Source organism: Apteryx rowi, unplaced genomic scaffold (genome assembly GCF_003343035.1).
Source record: "Apteryx rowi isolate R43461 unplaced genomic scaffold, aptRow1 scaffold_7, whole genome shotgun sequence".
Lineage (NCBI taxonomy): Eukaryota > Metazoa > Chordata > Aves > Apterygiformes > Apterygidae > Apteryx > Apteryx rowi.
The window spans coordinates 5,000,342-5,026,981 of NW_020450982.1; the positions used below are offsets into that span (position 1 = coordinate 5,000,342).

The 26,640-nt window shown below is 37.0% G+C and overlaps 1 protein-coding gene across 13 annotated transcripts in view; it reads right to left on the bottom strand.

The window, feature by feature from the left end:
* The window catches only part of MAST2 (microtubule associated serine/threonine kinase 2), a 206,067-nt gene that overhangs the window by 132,141 nt on the left and 47,286 nt on the right, over positions 1–26,640 (bottom strand). For 3 of the 13 annotated variants that reach the window (XM_026086774.1, XM_026086777.1, XM_026086773.1), the window contains one exon: positions 24,020–24,933. The exons of 9 other annotated variants lie outside the window; for them this stretch is intronic. In XM_026086774.1, coding sequence (XP_025942559.1) covers positions 24,020–24,079 — 60 coding nt within the window. In that variant the 5' untranslated portion in view covers positions 24,080–24,933. Of the gene's footprint in view, positions 1–24,019; positions 24,934–25,688; positions 26,586–26,640 lie in introns of those variants that run through there. One more of the 13 variants, XM_026086775.1, reaches the window with a different exon arrangement.

A 26,640-nucleotide genomic window follows, 5' to 3' on the forward strand; every position in this document is an offset into this window, starting at 1 on the left:
ACTAAGATGGATAGGCAGGGAAGTGGCTCCATAAATGAAATCTATGAGGGTAAAAATACTGCAGAAGAGCTGCTTCATCGAATCTCTGTGGGCTGGAATCCCAGACTGTAATAGCAAAAAATGCAGTACCAGGATGGCACTACCAACTCCCTCTTCAGGACAGTGACGACAATCAGGGAACATTAAACAAGATCGCAAAGTTAGGACAGGTGACGAGAGTGGGAAATTTCAGTTACCCACATGTAGACTGGGCTAGTGCTTCAGGGTGTCAAGGGAACATTTTGGACGCAATAAATGATTGCTTCCTGGAAGACTAGTTTGAATCGCAAGAAGATATGCTATTTTGGATTTGGTCTTCAGTGTTCTATGTTCTTTTCAATTTTTAGTGCCCACAGCATGATTGCTTTGGTTTTGATGCAGCCCATTTCTCCTATAAAAAATCCTTTGGTCCCAAAAGGTTGATCAGATCCTAATACACCTAATCCCGCCTTATACACCATCATCTCATCCACACATTGAGGCTCCTGATCTCTACTTGCCTATTGAGCAGGCAATATTTCACAGATTATTACAGAAATCTTGGACTTCAGTGTCCTGCTTGGGAGGCTGAATTTAGCCTCAGGAGTATCCCTCCCAGCACCTCCTACATCACAAATCCAGCTACATCTATATCTACTAACAGAACCTCCCACTATCACCATCTGCTTCCTCCTATCTCTGAAGATCCCCTTGGATGCAGAGGCCAGCAGTATAGGATTGAGTGCATCACCTGAAAGACAGGTCTTATCGGAAAGATTAGGTCCCCGCTTCCCAGCAGATGCCCTCCTTCTCTGAAATGCACATCCTCTTCAGCAGCACAGAGGCTGCCACAGTTAAGATGGGACTGCTCCATAGCATCGCTGTAGGCCTCATCTATGAATTTCTCTACTCTCTAGGTTGCTCTAGTTCCGCTACTTTCAGCTTAAAAGAGCAAACCCTTAGTGCTGGGAGCTCCTTGAAGCGCATGCACACAGTACGGCCGGTTCCATGACAAGGTACTCATACAGCTTGCATTCTCTGCAATAAACCAGGGAGCCCTCCAGTTTGCCGTTAGATTTTTGTTTACATCCTGTGCTTAAAGTATGTTAGGTAGTGGAAGCTACTGTTAAGCTTCTCCTTTGAATAAGCAATTAAGATACTTTCTTTCCACCCTACTCTACTTTTATTAAGTTAATTAAAAATAGGTGAGATATATCCAGAAGCATGCATAAATGAAAAAAAGACCAAGAACTGACTTGAGGCACTCTCTCCCTTTTCTGAGGACAGCCAGTCTTTTGGTTGTCCCTGTTCACTATATAAATTAGAAAACTGTTACTTGTACTCTCGTACCTCTGAATAGGCTAAGCATTCTCAGCATTCCCTAAACTTGCACAAAGCTGCACAGTGTTTTAAGCATCTGGTACGTCTCACACAAAAGAACCCCCCCTCGCCCCAAATGCAAGAGATTGAGTAAAAAATTGATTTTATTAAAGTAAAAGGTTAGGCAGAAGACCTCAAGGTTTTCCAATAATCCCAGCATTACAGGAGGCATATTGCACAAGAGCAAGTGTGCAAATTAAAACATTTCTGTAAATCTTGCGCAGTGTGAGGAATTTATTAGGTAAGTAGTCAACATAATACCAAAACTGATATACACATAACTACTCACACACCCATATGAGGCTAAACTAACCACAGATTAAAAAAAAAAAATAGGTAGACACTATGAACAGTTCACTGAACACTGGAGACAATGTACAGCTAGAGCCTGAAAAAAGCAAACAAGATGTTAGCATCAAGGACAGGATGGAACATAATATGGAAATTATTATAATGCTGTTATCTCAATCAGAAGCATATCAGCAGCTATGATGCCATGTCTGGTCTTGATCATATCATTCATAAAGATAAATCCCAGGCTCCTAGCTACTATTCTTAAAATTGATTTTCCTACATAATATATAATTGAGCTTGAAGCTAGAAAAAAATTGGACAAAACTATCTTCAGGACTCCAAGCACCAACTTTAAGGAACGACTTTTCTGTCCTTCTAGCAAAAAGAACAGAGATATCTTCAAATGAACATTCCAAYGCTAGCAGCCCTCATTTCAGGAAAAATGGTCTTTGGCTGCAGTGAGAACACTCTTGGATTCACTGAGTAAAATCAATGAGAATTCCCATGGAAGAGAAGCTACAAAGGACAATGCTGGCACAAGAACAGATGCCTAAAAATGGGTGCATGGAGATGTGCTGGAAATGGAAACTTTTTATTTTCAGAGAACCAAGCTTCTAAGACAGTAGCCATACAGATTATGAATGACCTATACTCTGTGGCCTTAAAGAGACAGAATTGATAGTGTATACACATTATTCCATACATATGCGTACACACACATGCACACTTTCTACAAATACCCATGCATACATACAAAAAAACCCTCAGCTTCTTTAGGATATATGGAAAGCTCACACATTTTAATTTGGACATATGGAAACTTCAGAGAAACCAGAAGAATAAATTTTGTTCCAATGCACTGATACAGCAGATTGCAGTATTATGTATCATACACCTTCTTTTACAACTGACCGCTGTCTTTGTATAACAAAAAGCTTAAAAACCACAGGTTTCTGTAATGCATTTTCTGTATGTACAATTTATAGGGGCATTCTAAAATGGCCACCATATATATAGTAAGCAAACTGTGACAGCTTAGAACAAGAAGAATTTTCCTAATCTGCTTAAGGACAGGATTTTTTCTTAGTGGCAACATGGCTGCTGCTGTATGCATGTGTTTCTCCGCACTAAGCCTGTTTGCTTTTTGTTTTCTGTTTAGTTTGATTCTTTGGGGTGGAATAATTGTTTTTCTTTTTTGTTCTCATGCTAGGATCGCTCTGTTATCTGATTTTATGGTTGCCATGGCCATTTTCTATGGGAGCACTTTTCTGTTTGTTCTGTGGTTCATCTTCAGTGAATCCTCTCTAGTTACATACAACATTTTTGGCTTTTTATTCTACTTTGTTAATGAACGGAGCTACAAGTTGCCTTAAGAAAAATAAGCTGCAAGACTCTCAGCCCCAGTTTTCAGCATGTGAAGACTGCAGAAGGAGCTGTGTCTGCTGCTGACACACCGAGGTCCCAGCTGAAATGCTTCTTAAACTGCAAATGTCTCATTTGGGATGGATGGATGGAGATAAACCTTCACTATTTTTTTTTTACAAGATGGTGCACTCCAGGACTAGGAAGATAATAGCATTGATTAGTATATTTACCAAGAGAAGATTGAACCTACCAAGAATCCAAAGGTCTTCTCATTTGACTCTAATGTCACCAGCATATATTATCAGTAGTTACTTAAGGTTTTTGCATCTCTAAACTGCTTGGCTTTCACCATTCAAAAAGAATTAGCACCTCCATGTTAATTAATGAAAATATTTAATTTAATTTTGACTTGGTCAGTGAACTTTGTTATCCATTTATATATGATATGGAGTCTGGAAATACACTGTTCATTGATCTCCATCGTTAACACTGCATTAAAGAGAGTTTACCACTCTTCATAATGGATCTCCTGACCTGCTTTCTGAAGTGAAGATGCAAGCTTTAGTGACTGAGAAAGAATTGTTTCAGTTGTTCTAATGCTGATTTCTGTCCATGTTGTTAAAGTGTCAGCACCTTGTATTACTCTGTTAGTAACTGAAATTCTATATACTCCAAAGAAATATATTTTAAAAATTGAGAGGAAGATTCTACTTTGTCCACTGCAAGACAACAGTCTTTGTGCATCTGCAACAGTATTTGATTATTATTCTGGTATTAGTTTATTATCTTTTGTGCACCAGAAGGTAACCTCCCACATCCAAAAATCAATTTCTTGCAAAAGTAGAAATCAATGGTTTGCAGTTTTTCCCACTTTTGTCCTCTGCAATGTTTTTCTCTGCTGAAAATTTAAACTGCGTTTAACAGGTCTTCTTATTCAAACCTTTGCAGTCATCAGTGGAGTTCTAATCTCTTTCCTGCAGTCAGGAGTTACTATCATAACCCAGAGCCATATTGGCTGCCCTTACAAATGGCAATGAACTTTTCCCCATTGTCTTGAAGTTGTCTTTGAGGAACAGCATAAAAGGTCTTATTTCTCAGTTAGTTCTCACAGCTTCTTGTTTCTGCAAACCATGCTGTGGTCAAACTATTGCCGTAGCTAGCCACAGGCTCAGCTGCAAGTCCATTATGAGCCTTACTTACATTATCTTTAGTCACTTTCTTAACACTTTCCTGCTCTGGTGAATTCATCTGATGTTGAAAACTGACTTCTGTTTCTATTTTTTCTGAGCTGGAATCCCATCATATTCACAGCTATGTCTTTAATCTTCCAGACCAAAACAGCATAGATGAATTTTTACCTGGATCAAAAATAGGAGGCCTTATTCACATTACTAATGTTAGCATTTTTCTTCTAATGTTAGTATTAAGTCATTAATTTTTCTCTTGAGCTAATACTGTCCATGGTCCCCTTATGGTAGTTTTACTTTGTTTACGGTCAATCCTGTGATATTAGGTAAGTATGGCAAATGATCTATTGCTTGATATTCATATTTTTTAGTTTAAAATTTTCATGTGCTGAGCTCCATGTTATTATATTTCTACAAGACTATTCAGTTAGCTATTACATGAGTTTTTTGAGGAATTATGATTCACATTCTGGTATTTCTTGCACTATTTAACATGTGTCAAAATAAATAGTAGAAAAATCCTTTTTAATGCAAAAGAATTTTGGCATGGATATTGCACAAACCTTTATCAACTAAAACACTATTTGAAGATTTCCATTCCAAAGTAATTACCACTCCTGCAGAAGAGAGTAGCTGATGAAACAGGGGGCAAAAAAGATCAGTACTTAATCCATTATCACATCCCAGTAATGCTAATCTAGGTGTAAGATTAATTTGTACTTCAAACATATTAGAGCAGCAAAATAAGATTTGCTTCTAGAAATGTTCAAAAGAGAATATATCCATATGGTCAAATTCAACATCTATTGCAACCTTTCTTTTATAATATACATTTCAATCCAACTCTTTCAGTTTATAATTTATCTTGGAAGTTAAGTAAACGATAACACAAATATATATACTTCAGTAGTGCATCTAAGAACCAAATATGGATTTTAAGACAGGAAACAAAACTTAACGACTAACTAGATCATCTTCTCTGATGGGTCAATAAAAAAAAAGAGAAATACTAAAAGGATTGCTTTATAAATGTATTTCTTTCATATAAAGTTATAAAATGATTTGGAAGTAGTGTTTTGTTTCCATCTACAAATTCTCAATTCCTTCTAATTCTTTCCTTTTGCATAGGAACTAGATAGCTACTTACTAATTCAATTCTAAAAACATTTAGTTTAGGCTGCTCGATCTTTGTTAGCTTGTCATGTTATTTCTAAAGTTAGTTTTTCAAAACAACAATTCAATAATTTATCAGTTTATTCCACAGCGGTAACTGTGAATAACCTCTTAGTACCTTACTGCTGCTAAATCTAAAATTAACTTGCTCATTTTTCATTTTGGTTTCAGCCGCTTTGATTTTGCTCAGTTTATAAAGGTGAACACTGCTTAGCAGGTTCCAACAGATATCTTTGCTATCTGGGATTTCAAACTGCTGGAACAGTTTACATACCATTGATCCAAGAAGTCATTTCAGTGTAATGAGAATTAATGTTATGTACAAAGGTTCAGATGCGGAGGCCTGCAGGATTCTGGTCTTCATGTCCTTCTGGGTTCTCACAGTACCTACAGCCTTGCCTCATGGCTTTCAGGATTAATCTTCCTGCCTGCTCATTTTTCTGTCACTTAGCAGAATTCTCACATCATCTGGCCAATACAGAAACACAGGTTCTAATACATATATTTTTTTTTATTTTTTTTTTAATGCTGCATATGTTAGAAGACTGAAGTCTTGTTCGCTACACTCCAGTTCAGAGACACGTACACCAAAACCTAGCTCTCTTGAAATAAATCTCTTTCCCATTATGCTAATGTTTTGCTCATTCAATTTACCTTTTGCTTCTTGTGCAGTGTTTAATTAAGATGCAATTTTCAGCTGCTTCTACTAGCAAAAACAGAACACATTCTTTAAACTTTCAGTATGAAGTAATGTAATGATGTTTTGGGGGGAGGGGAAGATGGGTGGTCTTTCTTCCTTAAAGCTAGCAGCCCTTGGTTGAACATTTCAGCACCCATATTATTCTCATATTACCTCGTTTTTAATTAAAAGATTCCGTCTGAATTTGATTTAGAATTTTAACCTTTAAAAAAACAATATCACATTCAAATTCTAGGGATGTTTATCTCTACCTTATTGCTCTCTCAGCTGTATTTTATGTTCTTCAGAATTACTTTGTCTCCCTTGTCTGCATTTTCCGAGGACAAGTCTTTAAGATTTCCTGTTTGGAACACCTTTACTCCAGTCAAGGAATTCTGCACAGTCTTCTGCTACACTTCAAAATATGCCTGCAGATATTTTTATACTTTGTCTGCACCAGTTTTCATTTTGTGTTTCTATGAGGCTAACTGGCTGCTATAAAGACAGTGTTTTAGCACTACACAAGTAAGCAACACCACARATCCCAGAAGGAAGATACGGGGGGGACGACAGAAGAATAAATATTTAACAGTAAAGTGAACAATATTTTAAACTGACCAAAATAAGATATCTTGCCCAAATACATCTGTTTGCACAGTTAAAAGACTACAAGAGAGGATAGAAACAAGATTCATAAGACATAAATTTAGTAAAAGCCTACAGTTTCGCTCAAACTGTTCCAAAATAATTGTGTTTAAAAACAATTTTTAGACATAAGATCAATTACTATGTTACACTAATAAAAGGATTTTGCAATATTTTTCTTTTTTTTTTTTTTTCTTTAATTGACATACATCCAAGACTAAAAGTGGCAAAGAATGTGGGGCATGGTTGACATTTAGGAAAGAATCCCCATTCATTTGAAGCGTTACAGATTTTTTCTGTATTTGCATAGCGTAATATGGCCCCTCAACTTGCTTGTTATTCAAGGAATCAACAGGAATTGTTTTTTTCAGAGCTCTATTAGAACTGACTCAATATCCCAAAGTGTACGAGCGTATTGCAGCTTTCGTGTACAGTTGGGGGTACCCATCCTGCCCTGGCTTAACAACAAATTGTTCAACACAACAACACAGGAAACATATGTCCATCTTTGGTTCCTGAAGTTAAACAATGCTCATTTCTTCTCTTTTTATAAAATAAAATCCCAATCAATGAACTCCATAAAAGCACTCAACAAATACCCCAAAAACACAGTGCATATATAAGAACAGCCTATTTTTATTTCTATAAATAAAGATCTTGCTTTGTTTTTCTCAGGGGGATTGGGAGGTAGGGGAGACTGCTCTTGAAATACAAAAAGGCATCATTTTAATGCTTTCTCAAACCTGCCKCCTAGGAGTTCAGGAGCACTAATTCTTTGCCACAAATACTTGGGGAGAAATTGAGTTGAATAGCTGAAAAAAAATGCAACTGTTCTATTAAAAACATCACTTCTCCTCTCAAGTGGCCAGCTTCCATTTGCACAACGCACCCCGCTGCCATTAATTTAGCAGCCCTCTAATCAAGCACACTTATGGAAAGAAAAGTAGAGAATATTGATATGATTGTTGTTAAAATCCAAAGTTTTCAGGCTTTAACAAGGCAGAAGACAGAACACATGCAAGTATGAAGCCTGACTTCACCAAGTCCCATAACACAAGGCGCACTGTTCTGCCAGGTTATTTGACATATGCCTGCCTACCGCTAGGACCTGCAGGCTGGGGCTTAAGCATAAATGAACAGTAACAAAGGGAGGCAAAACCTTCTCGTCAAAGGCTTTTATTTGTTCAAAAACAAAATAAAGAAATACTGATGTTTTGACATACTCACTTTCACCCRATACCAGTGAACAGCACAGAGACTCAAGCCAGCAGAGGTTTCAGGCACACAAACGCCACAACCAGAGCACTTCGCTTAAAATATCAGTGTCTGTATTCAGAGTATTTAAACCTCATTTTACTTCAGGAAGAAACCAGCTCACCCGAGGAGACAGGAAAGAATGAACCTGAAATGATGAGGATGGACAGTCCTGAAATACATCCCACATAACTCTGCAGCAACTTTTTGAACAACAAGAGAGTAAATTTGTGTTGAAAGGTGAAGTTAGCAAAAATACTTGTTAGCATTATATTGCCTGTCAAAAAAAAAAAAAAGAAAAAAAGAAAAGAAAAGAAAAATATAGGAACCACTTGATCCAGTAACTCACCTGGTAAAGACCAAAAGAGCTATTGCCTTTCAGAGAGAAATCAGAAACACAAAAAAYTGCATGCCATGCAGTAACTGCAGTAACTAGTCTTGTCTGAAGTTACTGCAACTTCTACTTCAAATCAAGTGCTATTTTGTTTTTCTAACAGAAAAAATACGGTTTTCTTTTAAAAGCAAAACAAAACCATCCTGTGGTACAGAAATGCTACAGGAAAAGACCAAGCTATTCACTTCTGCAAGTAACACAAGGCAAGTTCTACCCYGAAACCCTCCCTTTCCACCAAGAACCTCTGCCTGCCATTTTGTGCAAGCTATGCAAGGACTTGCTGTCAAGAAACTGTTGTTCTTTATTTAAGAAAAAAAAAAAAAAAAAGGAAAATTGGTAGTTCCCAGCAACAGAGCAAAAACTATCTCTCAAAAGAATATTCTCTCTATTTAGATATGTAACTGAATTTTTAATTTGGCTACAACAACCCCCCCTCATCTATATCAAGAAGAAGGAATTCTCTTACAGTACCATTTTCAGGCAACTTGTTTCACGAAGATTGTGACAATCTATATAACCCAGCAAGGTACAAGCTATTTCTCTTGATTCATGGTAAATCAATATTATGTTTCCAGCACCACACAACTGAATTACACCTATTGCATGTGCTCCTGAAAGCTATATGTAAGGGCATGGTTTTTCTTTAATATTTCATTTTTATCAGTCCCAATGGTACTACATTGCATTGTATGTTATATTATGCCTTAACAAAAATGTTTTTTACTATATCACTCCATCATCTGTCTAAACTTAATCAAGCACAACATTGCTTTCTCAAACTCTACAGTAGTCTCACATCCCTGAGGGGCTTTCTTCATGGTAGCCACTTTGGAAGAAAAACAACAGAGCAGCACATCAAACTACTAAAATTTACAAGCAGGCAGTCACCAGCACATAGAGAAATTGTTCCTTATCACACAGTTGTTAGGGGGAAAAAAATGTAATTGATTTTTTAATATTTACCCATTTCAATAGAACAAGGTTTGGGTGTTATTTTATAAATTAATGTTTTGAGACACACAAAGTGCCAAGGAACTCCAGTTCTAAATTGGGACCTGCCAAAACAGCCAACAAGCGAAGAACATGAAGCTGCATCACATTCACATTTCAGAAAGGAAGAGAAAATAAGAACTAKAAAAACAAATAGTTAATGACTGAAAACCATTAGAGAGAATAAACCAACAGTCCACAACCTTTGCAAGTCTCGGATCACTCTGAAATTTAAAATCACTCATGTCTGTTTCAGCCATCTCCAACCTTTTCTTGCCCTTACCTCACCATAATCTTTTCTTTTGGCCTTTAAATTCATCTTTATTTTTTGAGGTCCTAATCCCCTCCCAACAGGTATCCAACAACTAGACCCCTTCTGGGGGGCAGTCTCTTTTCTGGCCAGAACATTCTTCCACCTTGGCCAAAAGTCCTTTGCTCACTACAATTACAAAAATAAAGCTAAACTGCACACATTTTCTCTGAAAAGGAGATCACTACATATACCTAAAGAAAAAAAAACAGCATAATATTGGAAATACTTTATGACAATCTGAGGGCCACAAACTTGCTGGGAAGGAGAAGACCATGGGTTTAAGCATGTCCTATTTTAAACCAATTTAGACTAGAGTCATTACCAGCATGTACAAGCCACAGCTCACAGAATACTCTGTCTTAGTTGATCTCCTTTTCAGAGAACAAATGGAGCAGAAAGGACCTTATTCACGGACCACACTAACCTACCCCAATGACACCTATATGATTTCATTTTTTTTGGCTGCCAATACAAAAGACATTCATTAGCCTATGCTGATATAAAACAAGTGATATATGTTAAAGTCAATGAATATTTTCATATTTTGATGAAAGTATTTTAATTATATCAGGTTACAGTTATTTAAGCTATGCCACAGAATAGGCAATAATTACATTCACCCTCATTCCAAACATGCTCTTATCACTGTAGTTTCCAACAACATTTCAGGAAGAGAAACCTTCGGCTACAAAAGCGTCTGTCATGCTGAAACGATCTGATTTAAAAGGAGCAGTGCCATTAGMAAAATGAGTCCCATAGATTTTACCAAAGACAGGTAAAAACAAAGTCGAACCACTTTCCATCTATAAAATTGCTTGTCTATATACATTTAGAAAGCATTGCTAAAGCTGAGGCTTTGGAATTAATGATCTATCCAATCCCCAAAAAGAAACAGGAATGCAAGGACCTTAGTCCTTCATTTAATAAAGAAGAACAATTTCATTGAGAGAATAGCAATGGCTATGTCAGCATATCCTGTACAGAAAGTAGAATTAAAGTGAGAGAGCAGTAAGAATTAAACTCTGTATTCACTATACTATAAAAAGTCTGCAGTAGGCCATTCTATCCCAAAGCCTGCAGGAGACAACAACATGTCAGGGTGCATGGAAAAACCTTCCAGACATAACTGTTCTATCACATCAATTTTATTGATAAGGACAGTGAGGTTGAATGTTGGAATAAAGATGAAAATCTAAAACAACTTTAGTAATTTTTGCTGGATATCATTCTTAATTCTTAAAGCAGAAACGCCAAAGTTTCATCACTTAGAAGCATTTATGTATAACGCTATGTATGATGTATTTATGCTATAATACAATGATTGAATTCAAACTGAAATTAGCTCTCTGATATGGAATAAATAAGACTAAAATTCAAATGAATAGATGCACAGAACTACCAAATAGTCTCTCCCAAGTTCTGAATCATGAAACTGTGCTAGCAGTTCAAAGAAGTATCCTCTTTCTTTCTAAAGAGCAAGTAGTCACCAACACCCACAAATCCTTGAAACAAGGGCTAGCATCCAGGGAAATAAAGACCTCTGCTCTTTGTCATTCTTTATTAGCACTGGTAACATCATCATCTTTGAAATAAACTGTTTTGTAACAAAATTTCCAAATAGAGACAATGATTTCACAGCTCAAAAGCCAGGTTTAAGGAAGTCTGCATTGTAGTATTTACAATTAAAAAAAATACAATGTTTTCACAAAATATGGATAAAGTGAAAATAGATTTCTAAAACATACATTACATTAAACCTAGTCAAATAAGACAGTTCCATACCATTTGGACTTTCYCTATTTTTAAAGTAACTTTCATTTTGTTTAGCATTTTCTTTCAGATGTGCCACGAGAGCCTGCCAAAAGCTACTCTACTTACCTGCATGATAATTAAGAAAAACATTTAGCAAGTTGCAATACAGGCATACCTCGGAGATATTGCGGGTTCGGTTCCAGGCCACTGCAATAAAGCCAATATCGCAATAAAGCGAGTCACACAAATTTTTTGGTTTTCCAGTACCTATAAATGTTATGTTTACACTATACTGTAGTCTATTAAGTGTGCAATAGCATTATGTCAAAAAAAAAAAGTACATACCTTAATTAAAAAACACTTTATTGCTAAAAAATGCTAACCATCATCTGAGCCTTCAGCGAGTCGTAATCTTTTTGCTGATGGAGGGTCTTGCCTTGATGTTGATGGCTGCTGACTGATCAGGGCGGTGGTAGCTGAGGTGGGGGTGGCTGTGGCAATTTCTTAAAATAAGACAGCAGTGAAGTTTGCCATATTGATTAACTCTTCCTTTCGTGACAGATTTCTCTGTAGCATTTGATGSTGTTTGATAGCATTTTACCCACAATAGAACTTCTTTCAGAATTGGAGTCAATCCTCTCAAACCCTGCTGCCACTTTATCAACTAAGTTTATATAATATTCTAAATCCTTTGYTGTCATTTCAACCATGTTCACAGTATCTTCATCAGGAGTAGATTCCATCTCAAGAAACCTCTTTCTTTGCTCATCCATAAGAAGCAACTCCTCATCYGTGAAAGTTTTATCACGAGATTGCAGCAATTCAGTCACCTCTTCAGGCTCCACTTCTAATTCTAGTTCTCTTGTTGTCAGTTCTAGCTCTCTTGCTGTCAGCCTGTCCTTTGAAGCCAGGCATTGACTTCTCTCTAGCTATGAAAGTCCTAGGTGGCATCTTCTTCCAATAAAAGGCTGTTTCGTCTACACTGAAAATCCGTTGTTTAGTGTAGCCACCTTCATCAAGTTTCTTAGCTAGATCTTCTGGATAACTTGCTGCAGCTTCTACATCAGCACTTGCTGCTTCACCTTGCACTTTTATGTTATGGAGACAGCTTCTTTCCTTAAACCTCATAAACCAACCTCTGCTAGCTTCAAAACTTTTCTTCTGCAGCTTCCACACCTCTCTCAGCCTTCATAGAATTGAGGAGAGTTAGGGCCTTGCTCTGGATTAGGCTTTGGCTTAAGGGACTGTTGTGGCTAGTCTGACCTTCTATCCAGACCACGAAAACTTTCTCCCTTTCAGCAATAAGGCTGTTTCACTTTCTTATCAYTCGTGTGTTCACTGGAGGAGCACTCTGAATTTCCTTCAAGAACTTTTCCTTTGCTTTCACAACTTGGCTAACTGCTTGGCGCAAGAGGCCTCGCTTTCGGCCTATCTCGGCTTTCAACATGCCTTCCTCGCTAAGCTTCATCATTTCTAGCTTTTGATTTAAAGTGAAAGACGTGCGACTCTTCCTTTCACTTGAACACTTAGAGGCCACTGTAGGATTATTAAATGCCCTAATTTCAATATTGTTGTGTCTCAGGGAATAGGGAGGCCCAAGGAGAGGGAGAGAGACAGGGGAACAGCCAGTCGGTGGAACAGTCCGAACACCCACAACATTTATCAATTAAGTTTGCTGTCTTATAGGGGCGCGGGTCGTGGCGCCCCAAAACARTTACAATAGTAACATCAAAGATCACTGATCACAGATCACCATAACAGATATAATAATAATGAAAAAGTTTGAAATATTGTGAGAATTACCAAAACGTGACAGAGACATGAAGTGAGCACATGCTGTTGGAAAAATGGCGCTGATAGACTTGCTCGACGCAGGGTTGCCACAAACCTTCAATTTGTAAAAAAACACAGTATCTGGAAAGCACAATAAAGTGAAGCGCAATAAAACGAGGTATGCCTGTACATGCATTTAGTTAGCAAAATGTTAGCAATTCCACAAAGGTCAACACTACCTCTTTGATGSCTGAAAAAGTATGCAAACACTTCCATATACTCTGAATTTTCAAATCTGTGAGTATCTTCTCCGTTGAACACAAACTACAAGGAATAGCTGAATTGTCTTGGATGCTAAGAGCAAAATAGCTACACTTGCAACGTGTTCTGGTGGGCCAAAAGACCCTGCTGCTCAGGTAGCTGCTGAACAAATACAGATACATGCATCTCACTGTTGTGCCAAGTATACACACCAAAGACRACTAGGGGACAAAACCCTTAAAAATGAACCCCATTTGAAGATTCAACATTATATACTTCAGARAATCACATAAAAACACCATAGATACATTTTACATAGACATACTTTGGCATCTACAAATTACTCCATATTTTTAAATAACAACTTTTAGAACCTGCCTTGCTCCCAGAAATGCCAAAATCCCATCAACTTCTAGAAGTCCCATCAATACTAATGACTTGTGTTTAAAAAAAAAAAAAATCTTAAGGGAAATATTGCTACTTTTTACAATTGACTGTAAATATCTCTTGACATTTAACAGAGACCTTTCTAAGTCTTATTGAAATAACAGTGATCCATATTATATTTTTGTCATTTGAATAGCAGCCAGAATTTACAAGTACTCAAAATGCAGAGATACATCATATTTACTCCTTGAAAATATAAGACTGTCTGCCCCCAAATCAATACTGATGATAACTTTTTGAAATTAGATTTTCACTTGTCATGTTTTAATTAGGTTTCCTTTTAGAACAATCACTATCTTTCCATGTATTAGAGAAAATGAAGAGGCAGCCATAATCAGCAGAAGTGACAGGAAAATTAAAAAAGTGCTCTAACCAATTTCAACTTCTAGGCTGATGACATAAGCCTAGGAGCAAAATACACGCTGCCTCACTGCAGGACATTTCTCCTCATTAAAGAGGTAAGTGGGTCTGTGTATGCAGCAAAGACTATTAAAGATAAGCAGATTAAACACTAGGCTTGCAGCATGGTAGCAGCATTTTACATTGCTAGGTTGGAGAACTGGGTTTTTCTTTTAAGATTTGGGATTTCTAGCATTAAGCAAGTACAGAATGAGGTGATATTAACACAAGTGAAGCACCCTGAGTGGCTAATGTCTAAGAAGAGAAATAAAAGCCATTCTCTACACGGCATCCCCACAACTACCAGCAGCAGCAAAGATTGCTCGTTGTACCCTCCTGGGGAGTAAGGAAGGAGTAAGTCCATCAAAAAGACATTTTCAAGCCAATGGAACACATGAAAAAGATACTGATATACATATATATATATATATATATATATATATCTCTCTTTAGGAAAAATTCCTTTGTCCCACATCTATTTGGACTCAGATGCACACGCACTGAACAATTCTTAGATGCAGTGGGCTGTTAAAATCTTTCTTCCTGAAGCAGTAGAATTAATTACTGGCTTTTTTATTTTCAGCTTGCATGAAAAGATGAAAGTTTAGTTCAGCTATACAAGCATTCATGAAGACCTTACTGACCAAATGAAAGCACTTATTTAAGCACAAGTATAGCAAATTATCAGACCAATTTAACAATACCCTGAGGACAGCAGCTAAATAGTATCTTTTCTGCCTGAGCAAACCATTTAACCTTTTATCCTTGTCCGTATTTCAAGGACTTTTTATTCTGACAAGCTTTCACATTTTTCCCTTTGGTATATTTTCTAATGACTTCCGAGTGAATGGCAGAAGCATATGCTCCTCAAACTCTGCTCCATTTCCTACTTGATTGCACAGTGGACCACAAGCACCAATCCTGAAAATCAGCCTGGTATGCAACCGCACATGCAAGCGGATAGACACCAAAAATCAGTGATGTTTCATACCGCCCCGAGCACAAATCCTCAATCCTACAATGAGATGTAGTATACAGATACCTGTCACAATGATACATTTCCCTAAGCAACAACAGATGGCCTCCAAACAGAAGATTATGATCAACTCGCACATAACAAAACCTGAGAACTCATTTCTGCAGAACGAGTTTAGTCAAAACGAGTGGCTTATGAGCAGTCTAGTTAATGAATCCCAGTAGGCCCTGAATCTGCAGGCAGTATTCCCCAATCCTTTCTCTCCTCACTCAAGTCCCTTCACACACTCCACCTGAGCAAAAGCCAGCACACAGTGGCCAGCTAGTCAGGACACACACACCTATTCACCCATCAAGCTGTGTATAATGGCTACRTTCATCTGGCCTTACCTGTAGTGTTATCACTAAGTTAGATCTCTCCTCCTTGTCAGCTGCTCACTTTCACAGAAGTTGAAGAATTTGCACTATTTTTAGGACACCCTCTCTGGTCCAAATTTTGATTAATTTAATATGTTGGAAAGTTACTGGGAGAAGGAGAAATGAGTTTGATCATAGAAGTCTTGTTTCCTTTGAAAATTAGCCTAAGATTTATAAACTAGTTTTTGCTGTTGTTGTTTAAGAAACGCAGTATACAATTTTTTGTACCCTACAATAAACCTGTAATTTCAGCAAATGCATAAATTATTTTTATTTATCTTCTTCTATTATCACCTCCTCTTCAGATGTCAATATACCTGGTGGCTGCCTACTGCATCACTATTGGAAGCTCTTCATCAGACATCTGTTCTGAGGATTCAGTTAAGTTCTTGGTAAGCAGTATAAAATTAGTCTTATTAAAGCAAAGACCCTAAATTAAAAAGCAAATGTAATTATTTATGTTCCATGGGAAAGTTGTTTGTTTTTTTTAAACAAAGTTCTCTTTCCCAGTTTTCTTGGAGCCTTGAATTCTTCACGTAACTATAGTGACAAGCAACTACAGAAAACCACCCTAAATTGTTCCAGACTTCAAATACAAAGTTTGACATCCAAATTTACTAATGTTATCTTCCAGAGGCAACTTCCAAAACTCAAAGTAATATCCCCATTTTTTCTAGGATAATTTCAATGGAATTGCCTTTTTAAAAAAAAAAAAACACTTAAGCTTGAGCTTTCAAATCAGGCCTGTCGACTTTGCTTTGATATATACGTAACACTGTCATTATTCTGCTGCCTTGTCTYAAGAACAAAGCAAAGCCATTATCCCATGCATACACGAGAACAGCACTAGTAATTACAAGATGCAAAAACATGCACCAGTGTTTGGAGTGAATAAGAGACATATACGGTTTATATTGTTTACCATTCAAAGATTATAGAAGAATGCTATTTAAAACAAACCCCTCAAAGATTATGAAACTAGATACTCAAAACTTTTCTTTAGTAATGCCTCAAAAGAATAAACTCTATTGACATGAAGTTCCCAGTGAAATTATTCTCGACTCCTGATAAATTTCAGTAGATGTATTTGTTAAAGTCATAAGTTATATTTTGAGTTAATCGCAAATACAGGAGACAGCATACTGCAATAGAATTCCTTAAGCAGCCTAATAAACCAGGCCAAATGTTCACAGATAATCACATCCAGTCACCAATAATTGGCTAGTTTATTTTTTTTTTTGAGTTAAGTTACTATTTAAAAATATCAAGCTTGTTTAGATTTCCCATGTTTTTTATTGGAACTCAGCATCAATCCTTCAAAATTCCTTCCCCCGCCCATTTGATGGTTTTTTCCCCTCCCTGTTTGTTTTAAACACACACTTGGTATCCCAAAAGGATATAAACCTSCAGTGAGGGGCTGAAACCAATCTCCTTCATACCCTGAAATCCTGTTTGCTTTCAGTAGGCATTCCATTATCTCTCGCCAACCACAAGCACAGAGAAAATGATATATAGTCCAAGCCAAACCCCAAAACAATGTGAAATTTAATGTATCAGACAAAAGCAAATTTTGAATGTGAGACTCGGAAGTGAGGATTTGGGAAGTGGAAGAGGTTCAAAGGGGGATGCAGAATAACTGAAAGTTAACAGATGGTTTGCACAGCTCAGTGCAGAACTAGAAAACACGTAACCCAAGAAAAATGCACCATAGGAATCAAAAGAGTAAAAATTAAGAGTAATCTAGTTAATAAAATAAATAAATTTAAAAAAAAGGCCGGAGTCAAATTTCTTCTAAATGCTGTAAACCAAAGCTAGAGTTATCCTGGGATCTAGGTGCCAGTATTTCTCACAGAACATACATTATAGCAGGCAGTCCAAAAGACTGAAAAAAATCTGGAGATTTTCATATGTCTATATATGCATGCATTTTTCACACTAAATTTAAGCCCTTTACTTTTCAGTTAATACATATTTCTCAAGTTTTAAAAAAAGGCAATATAAAAAAATGAATTTTGGGTCCCACTTACAGCCTTCTTCACTGTAAACAGCTTCTTTTCCTTTATGGGACACAATTTCTACTTTTAAATTTTCATGAAAATACTACAAAAAGCAAAATTTTTTACTACCTGCATGCTTAATTACAYCTTTGCTTTTCAGCTGCAAATTTGGTGACAAGGTCATCAGCTCTGTAACCAGCAAAAAATATTTCCAATATTTATAAAAGACACTATTACRAAAACAGAACAGAAGATTACATCAATTTTCAGGGTCCCTAAATTATGTCTGAAAATGTCCCAACAAAGGATTAAACTCAACAGAAAACTAAACAGGACAGTAAGCATTTTCCTGGCATATGTACTGAAGCTTAGGATAGAAAGAGCTTGTGCAACCACTGATAACTTTCTCCAGCCAGCATGTACAGCCATGACAACAAAGCAAAAAGTGTTCAGGCTTCTGAGAGGAAAATAAACAAACTCAAAAGGAACAAGTCCAACCAAATATTCTTAAGATGACGTTCGCCACGTCCTGTTCTTTTTCTCCTTTGAGAAAATATAAGGTTTATCTTTAGAATGAAGAACATCATTCTACTATATTTTTTTATATATATATATATATATATATATACACGCATATATATTTTAGCCAACTTGCTGTATAGTAGAAAGCACTAGCCAAGACAAACATGGTAAAGTACTGGGGTGTGGTTTGTGCTTCACATCTGCACCGAAACTGTACAAAAAGGGCCTAAAGTAAATTAATGAGTTGAACTTAGCTTGGTTTTCAGTGGAAAATGAAAGGCGGCTAGCATTCCATAGGAAAATATAATAAACGCAGAGGACTTCAGTGATGATCACATCCAACGCCATCTGGATACTGTTCGTGTATCACAAACGCAGCAAACAAGCTCCATGACAAGCACCTGAAATTTGGCATATCATTCTCCACTTCTTTCCTCACTAGCACTTACTGGAAAGGATTTTTAGGATAGGAACTCTGATTTCTGGCATGTGTGAMAAGAACAAGAGCATACATGCAGCAGCTATTGTCATGCAAATAATTGCAAATTTCTAGTACAAGATGGTGTTCAACATACAGGCTCCTCTTCACAGGAGCTCACTGAGTACTACTGCATTTCACCTGGACAGCAGAAATACCAGCTACGAGTGATACACATGTATCAGACAAACAACAACAAACCTAGATAGCCTCATAACACTTGTAATTAACATTTTACATCATTAAAAAAAGAAAGAAAAAAAAAGAAAAAAAAAAGACACACAAAACACCACACAGACCTCTGCCCAATATAGCAGAAGCAGCTCTATCACCTGTGGTATCAGTTGTCCCTAGGCAATAACTTAAGTCAATAGCTCAAGTTCATTAGCTAAAATGAAAGATTACAAATTAAAAGAGTATTCCATTATTAGAAGCACTTTCTCAGTCTTCTGTCAATACTATTGCGTAGCAACATCAGACAGTGTGCATGTATATACACACAGAAAATCTGAGTTACCCTTCCTGGATCTTCATTTCTACATATTTCACTGTTACTAATTCGTGCTTAGTCCTTGCTGTTTGAACAGGCTGAACAAATGAGGAAGGTGATTACACAGACAGGCCATGCACAGACAAAATATTGACTTAGCCTGTAGGAAGTATTCATGTTTCTTCAGGTTATCTGCTCACGCTATTACATGGCTATTTGCTACAGGATTTCCAGCAGAAGAGGGTCCCCAGAAAAGGACAAAATACACAGGAGTGACAGCAAGTAAGTTTCTGGTAATGGAGGTAATGAGAAGCATGAGAAAAAATATGACTGTGTGTTAGAGAACTGGGTGAGCTGGTGATGGAGCATGGCATATTTAACAGAGCAAAAAAGAACAGGCTTTGAAAAGAGTAAGTCATGTGAGAGAGGTGAGCACAGGGAAATCTGGAAGTCATGCAACCCAGGTGCTTCAACAGGTGACTGCTGAAAGGACAGAGAAAGGAACAGCTCAACAGTATTTTCAAAACAATCGGAGAAAGCAAAGTGAAAACATTTCAGAAAGATTAGAGAAGGAGTTTAATCCAGGAACCGTCTGATTAAAAAATTTTTGTTGGTATGAACGAGAAGAGGTGGGAGACAGGAAGAACACCTGGAAATGCAGGTGTGATATGTGAAAGGACCATACCCAGATTACAGGCTTAAGCATGGTTGTCTCAGTAGTGACAGAAAAAAGGAAAACAACAACAAAAAGATCAGTTTGCCTTCAACAGCCAGTGAGAACAAGACACAAAAGAAAGAGGTATGTCTGTCACCTTTATGCTGGCAACTCRGTTACAGGAAGCAGGAGGGAAAAAAGGCAGAAGAGAAGGAAGATTGAAACATCACCAAAAAATAAAAAGGATTCCACCATATAAGATGACAAATGAAAATATATCAAAAAAGAACAAAATTCCTAAAAAATGGCAGTCTCAGGAATGACAAATTAGAACAAGAACAAATCAGCAGAGTTAAAAGCAGCTCAAAAAAAAAAAAGAGGTTGTCATGATAAAGTGGAAACACTGGTCAGGGAAAAAAAAATAAAATCTAAGATACATTTCACTTGTTCACCTCAATCTTCAGTAATTAAATTGCATATGTTACATGGAATGGTATCAGCAGGTTGAGGAAAGTGTTCTGCAACCAACTAAATATAAAGAAAAAAAAATGTGCACAGTGAGAGTGGTTAAGCAGCAGAACAGGTGCCCAGAAAGGTTGCACAATCTCCATCCGTAGAGACACTCAACACTCCCTTGGACAAGGCCTTGAGCAACCTGATCTAACTCGAGTTAGCATGGCTTTGAGCGAAGGGCTTGGATTCCAACCTAATTTAGCCTGTGTTGCTCATTTTAAAAGCCACCAACATCCAGTTGGAAGGGGGAAAGTAATTTGCTTTCATCAGTAGCTTTCCAACACCAAACTATTAGCACCCATCCCCCCAAAAAAGTACTAAAAACGCATTGCCTTAGCAGTGTCAACATCAGCTAGCAGCATTTTWTTTTTTTCTGGGGATTGTTAAACTTTGTTATCAACAAAATGGTCATTTTTCTAAGCTGTAATTTCTTCTGTTTTAAAAAAAATCTCCTCCAAAAATGCAGAAATCCTGTATTAAGTTACTTTTGGACTGGTAAATTTGCTTCACTTCTTGAAGCAGTGGTCCATTTAGTATATTTTCTTAGGTTGCCAAGCATTTTAGATGTAGATATTAATTACACCTACATAAATGCATGTGTATTCACACATACCTACCCAGGGCTGAGCCTGTACAGATACACCACCACATACAGATACTAAATAAAGTTCACTAAAATTATCAAAATTCCACCATACTACACAAGTTAAATCGGGGAAATGCATTCTCACTGCCAGCGCCTCTTCTGCTGCGACTGGTAGACATTTGGGCTTCTCCAGCCTCCAATCCTCTTTCACTGCTTCCCAGAAGCATCAACACGAAGCCTGCAAAGGAAGAGCCCTGTCTCTTCGGTTGTCACGCTGCCAGACTCTGCAACAGAAGTTACCGAGGAGGAGGGATATGCTATTTAATTTTGAGGATGCCTCATCAGGAGAGTCATCCTCCCAAAAAAATCCAAATTGCTTTAAAATCTAGTGATGCAAAGACTTTCCTTAAATGACATGATGGAAGCATCTTTTTCTTTGGATTACCAATTGTTTTTGGAAGCTTCTCTGAGGCTTTTTTGGTTATTTTGGGGACTAATTAACACAAGCATTGACAAAGGATGAAATCCTTTGCATCACACCTATTCTTCATGWTTAGTAGTATTATGAAGATCATTATTTTGCCAGTGAGGTGCTAGCATGCCAAACCTGTCTAGCACAAGCATGTGTTGAATTAACATTTATCCTCTCTTCCTTCACTCTGAGGAAGCATTAATCTCACCTTTGTTTGAAAGGTTGACAACAGAAAAAGCTAAACATCACTAGAAACCCTTTTAGCATAGACAATGCTCAGAAGTCAGGAGGATCTGAACTTTTAACAGGACAGCATCTTCATCTTGGCAGTACCTGCCATGTTCACCTCCACCTAAACAAGAGTAAAGACTGTATAGTTACACATAACCAGCTTTAAAGAGCAACAGAGAAAACTTTTGGTTGTTCAGACATCAAGAAAGTTTGGGGCCTTCATCTATTTTTTATGAGGGACAGAGGAAAAAGAGGAGCAGCATATTAACTCAAATTCTTTGTGAACTTTACAAAATCCATGGGTCAGTTCTAGGCTTACTGCTGATCACAAAACTCATCATTCTAGGACAGTCTGGAGGTATCAATAAACTCCACAAGCACACTGAGCTGACCTGATGATGACAGGAACTATAGAGAAGTGCTGTCCTCTAAGAGTTTCATAAAAGTACTTTTTAAAATATATGTCTATATATACATACATATATATATATAAAAAAGGTAAACAGAAATTTGGCAAAATATCATAAACAATACTCTGTTTTATACTTTGACTAAATAATATCCTATTCTACTTCAAGTAACAGCATGATCTATAGGTGTTGGGTTTTTTTGTTACACTCCACATTTAAAAATCCTTGTTGTTCCCAAGCTAGCTTCCTGAAAACATTTGACAAACATCTTTGTCTGCTCAGTTCTAATGTTTTCCCTTCACATACCTCAAAAAACTGAGATTTCTTGAGTGAAATCCTTACCACTGCAATTGCCACTATTCTACGATTAGATTTATCTCTGCATTATCAAAACATACTTTCACTCTGTAAATACTGCACCACTGTTCTGTGATATCATATAATGGCGTGCAAAAGCAAAAGTAGAAGCATATTAGAAAAAGCCTTTTTGTATTTCATGGGTGGAACCAATTTCTTAGATAGCTTTTGTTACAATTGAAGTTATGAGATATTTTACTAAATTTTTTTCCATTAAAAACATCCCACACCACCACAGGTCTAACAGATACAACATCACAGTGAAATTCTAGACTCAGGGAAGCTCTAAACAATCAGCATATAGCACTTGAAAAAAATCTTGATTATCTGTTGTTAGAAACATGCCATTTTTTGGTTATAAGGTTCCAACTAGTTAAATACATGAAAAAAATATCAGTTTACCTAAAACAATCTTTCTATGTATTCCCATATACATCAGTCATACAAATATTAAATACAAGTAATCTTATGCAAATATGAACTAGCATGTCACACATTAGATGGAGCACTGTGTCAAACTAACAATTTCAGAAACATTAATAAGCTGGCACAAAAAAAAAATCAAAACATACATTTACAAAAAAATGATAGACAAAACATGTTCAGCTGATGCAATAATACTCTAATTATCTTAAAGTGTCAGGAAGGTATGAATGTTGGTAAGTTAACATGGTAAATTTATTTTCAAAGGAAGTTAAATTAACCATACTTGTCCTCTTTTTTTTATTGTTCAAGGGGCAAGCTTCATGGTCTATAAAGAAATATTTATGGTAACAAACATGTAATAGACTATGTCACATTACAATGCAAAAAAAAAGGAATATGGTGCTTTCAAGCAAAAAAATCTGTTCCACTCCCTGTTCACATAAGACTTTAGAGCTTCCTCACTTCCAGTTGTTTTACCTATTGAGAATCAGTTCAGTCTTCATGTGTCATTAACACTAACACAGATTAGCATCTTTGTCATAATATTGCAATTTAATAAAACTTCCACACCACCACTACAAAATAAAACTTCACTTGTATGTTAAATGAAGTTCAAAAGAAAACATAGGAATATTTGTTTCAGCTATAATGACAGTTGTTGAAAATAAAATATAAACGTTATTTGCATTGTRGAATTGTATTCTACATTTGGATTACTGTGTATCTGAAGTAGGAAATAAGCATAACTCTAAAAGAAATGAAAATATTCACTCTGCTTTGACATTTGTTTTCTAAATAGTGCTCAACTAAAATGGCTACTGTAAGGCAAGTCAGAAAAGTCACTTACCAGATTTTACGAATATCTGTAAAAGTTAGTTTCAAAACAAAGTATGGCATCTACTTTAGCCTTCTCTTCTTTCCATCAGAATATTTTAAGGCCTTCACATGACCATTGGATTTAAACTGAGAAATTTACAAACCATATTCTATTAATATGTAAAGAAATCCCACTTGTAATTTATAGAATATATACTAGGTCAAAGCAGAAAACTCAAATTCTGCCGTCATATGCTCCATCAACTTGATTTACTTCAAAAGATTGTCATCATTTTTATGGGGACTGTCGACACTGAGCAGGAGGGGAAAAAAAATGAAGTTGCACTTACCTGCAACCCTCTTCTTCGAAGAATACTTGAATCATCCATATCTGTGAYTCTGCTGATCATAAAATCCTGCTAAAGCTCACTTGCTTCTGGCTAGCTTTGCTCTCTAACTGGCAAATAAGTCCATTATTTTCAAACTTTTCTCCCTCCCCCCTGCTCTCTAAAAATAGGACATGGTCTTTCATTTGCCTGTCATGAAGAACGGCAGCCAGGGTCTCTGACTATTTGTATATAGCTCTGTCTGCCTCTTTTGTGGCAGATTTAGCAAGTCACATTTAAGAAAGCTGAACAGATTTTTCCAAGTCTTTTCAAGTTTGGATGTCTCTTTCCCCTCATATACACGACTGTCTAGAAATACATATTAATCCAAGACTCAATGCAAGACCAAAGAGTAGATTTTAACTCAGATTTTCTCCCCTCCATGTTATGCTTTATTTCAATTCACTTGAGCTGTTATAAGGGATCAGTAAACTACAACAGCTGCCTTCATTTACTGTGTATAATAAGCTCACAAAATCCAGGTCACATTTCCTTTAAAAAACACAGTCACACTTAACTAAAAATCAATTCCTTGGATGCACAGGCTACAACACTATCCAAAATTAGGAAAAATCTACTGTGACTATAAGAGCTAGAAATTTCATTTTGCCAAATTCTGAAAAATTCCTTTACTCTTCTGTAAGACAAAGCAAATGTCAGATTCTTCAGATACTGTAGCACATTCTTTTGTTTCTGCTGCCTCTGAGCTATGCTGGTCTCCTCTTTCGCAGCAGACACGGCACATTCTTTACTTCATTGCTGCGATCTTGCGACTCTTATGCGCTGAAGGGTCTGGAACACATGTTGCAAGTTCTGAACATATAAGAATTCATTCATCTATTCATCACTGACAGAGCTGCCATGAGAAGCCCTTCCCTCTTCGTCATCCATGGCAAAAAGGCAAAAAAAAAAAGGGAGGGGGAGAAAAAGCACAGTTCAGCTGAGGCTTTTTCAGTCRGTCCTGCAGTTTCTCTTTTCCAGCTACCTTCACACAGACAACTCCATCAAGGTCAAAAGGGGCTTTGCCCCTTTATCTGCAGTAGCCCCATCACATTGTAAAACATGATCAGTTGGTCTGTGTTGAAAAATAAACAATGATCATGCTTCTAGCTATTCCAAACATCATTTCAATAGAAATAAAAATCTAGACATGTTCACCCCAGTATTATTTAAATCACCGAGCTTCTCAAAGAACCTTTGTCCTACATATGTCCCTTCTGTATTAGGAAAGAAAAAAGGAAATACTGTAAATATAATCAACAAAATAATCCTACAATTTTTTAGCAAAAAGCTAAAGCAACGGATTTCATCTTCTGATAAAAGCTTAGGAAGAGCCTATTTACAACTTCTGAACAGAAATGCCATATTTAAAAAGAACTTAACTTCAGCCTCTGAAAGACTTCCCTAGGTATCTAAGCAAAATCACCAAACTTCCTAAGGAGCCGTGTTTACGAGGGGATTTCAGCCAGGCATCCTGAAGTGTGCAAACGCAGCCCCAATGAGAGCCCAGACCACAGGCTGCCCGCCCCAGCTTGAAGAAGTGCTCCTGTTCCCACAGTTAGGACAGCTGCAGCTAAAGAAAGTCTCACTAAACGCACACAGGTTGATGGTGCTTAAAGGAATAGATATTTACATTTGCATCTTTAGCTGGTCTTCCCGCTAAGTGCCTGAGTCACATGAGCTAACCACATCATTGTAAAGTCAGCTGAAAGCAGATACAACTCAATCCCATTCACCAGGAGGCTTCTGATCTGCTGCAGAGCCAGTGTGGTCTTTTATTGTGAGTAGCTAATAAATCCTCATCTTGCCGATACCTCCTTCCATCTGCCGTTGGAAACAACTGAATGCTGAATTAGGTCTGCAGAGTCTTTGTGAGCTCCCCAACAGGGCAGGCAGCCACGCAGAGGCTGAGCAGGCAGCTCATTTGCATGGAGTATACTGTACCACATCAAAAAGCAGCGCACCAGCGAAAACAACTCCATGAGCCACTTGATTTTAAAGGCACAGTATCTTCTTCTGCAAACGTAAGGGGAAAACATCCAGCCACGGGCAAAACTCTGCATGAGAACTTAAAAGTCACCAGGAAGAACGGCAATGTAAAAATACAGATAAAGCTCCATTTAAAACCAGACTGAAATATGAGATGATCTTATTTCTTCACCATGATATGATGGATTTCAGCATTACTTCCTGCAGTTTGACACCAAATAAATGCCTTGAGAGGAGTATTCCAAAGACTAGAACTTCACTTATCAGAAGGCAGTGTCAAACAAGCTCTATTTCTATTAAAAGACTCACTGAAATAAAATATTTTGGCACGCATACTGAAATATTTTACATTAGCTTTACAGTTTATGTTTAGTCTATAATACATTTTAGAAATATCTATATTAGACCATGCGCTAACTGGATCATTGGTCTTCTCTCTTCTAAGTCCACCAGCATTAAACAACATCTAACGCGGGAGTAATCAGTGAATCTCAACAACTATGCAATACACCTTTCACATGGGATTTTCCTAAAACAACCACTAAATGAAAGGTTTAAGCTGGATAACGCAAGAGTATATAGTCACACTTATTTCT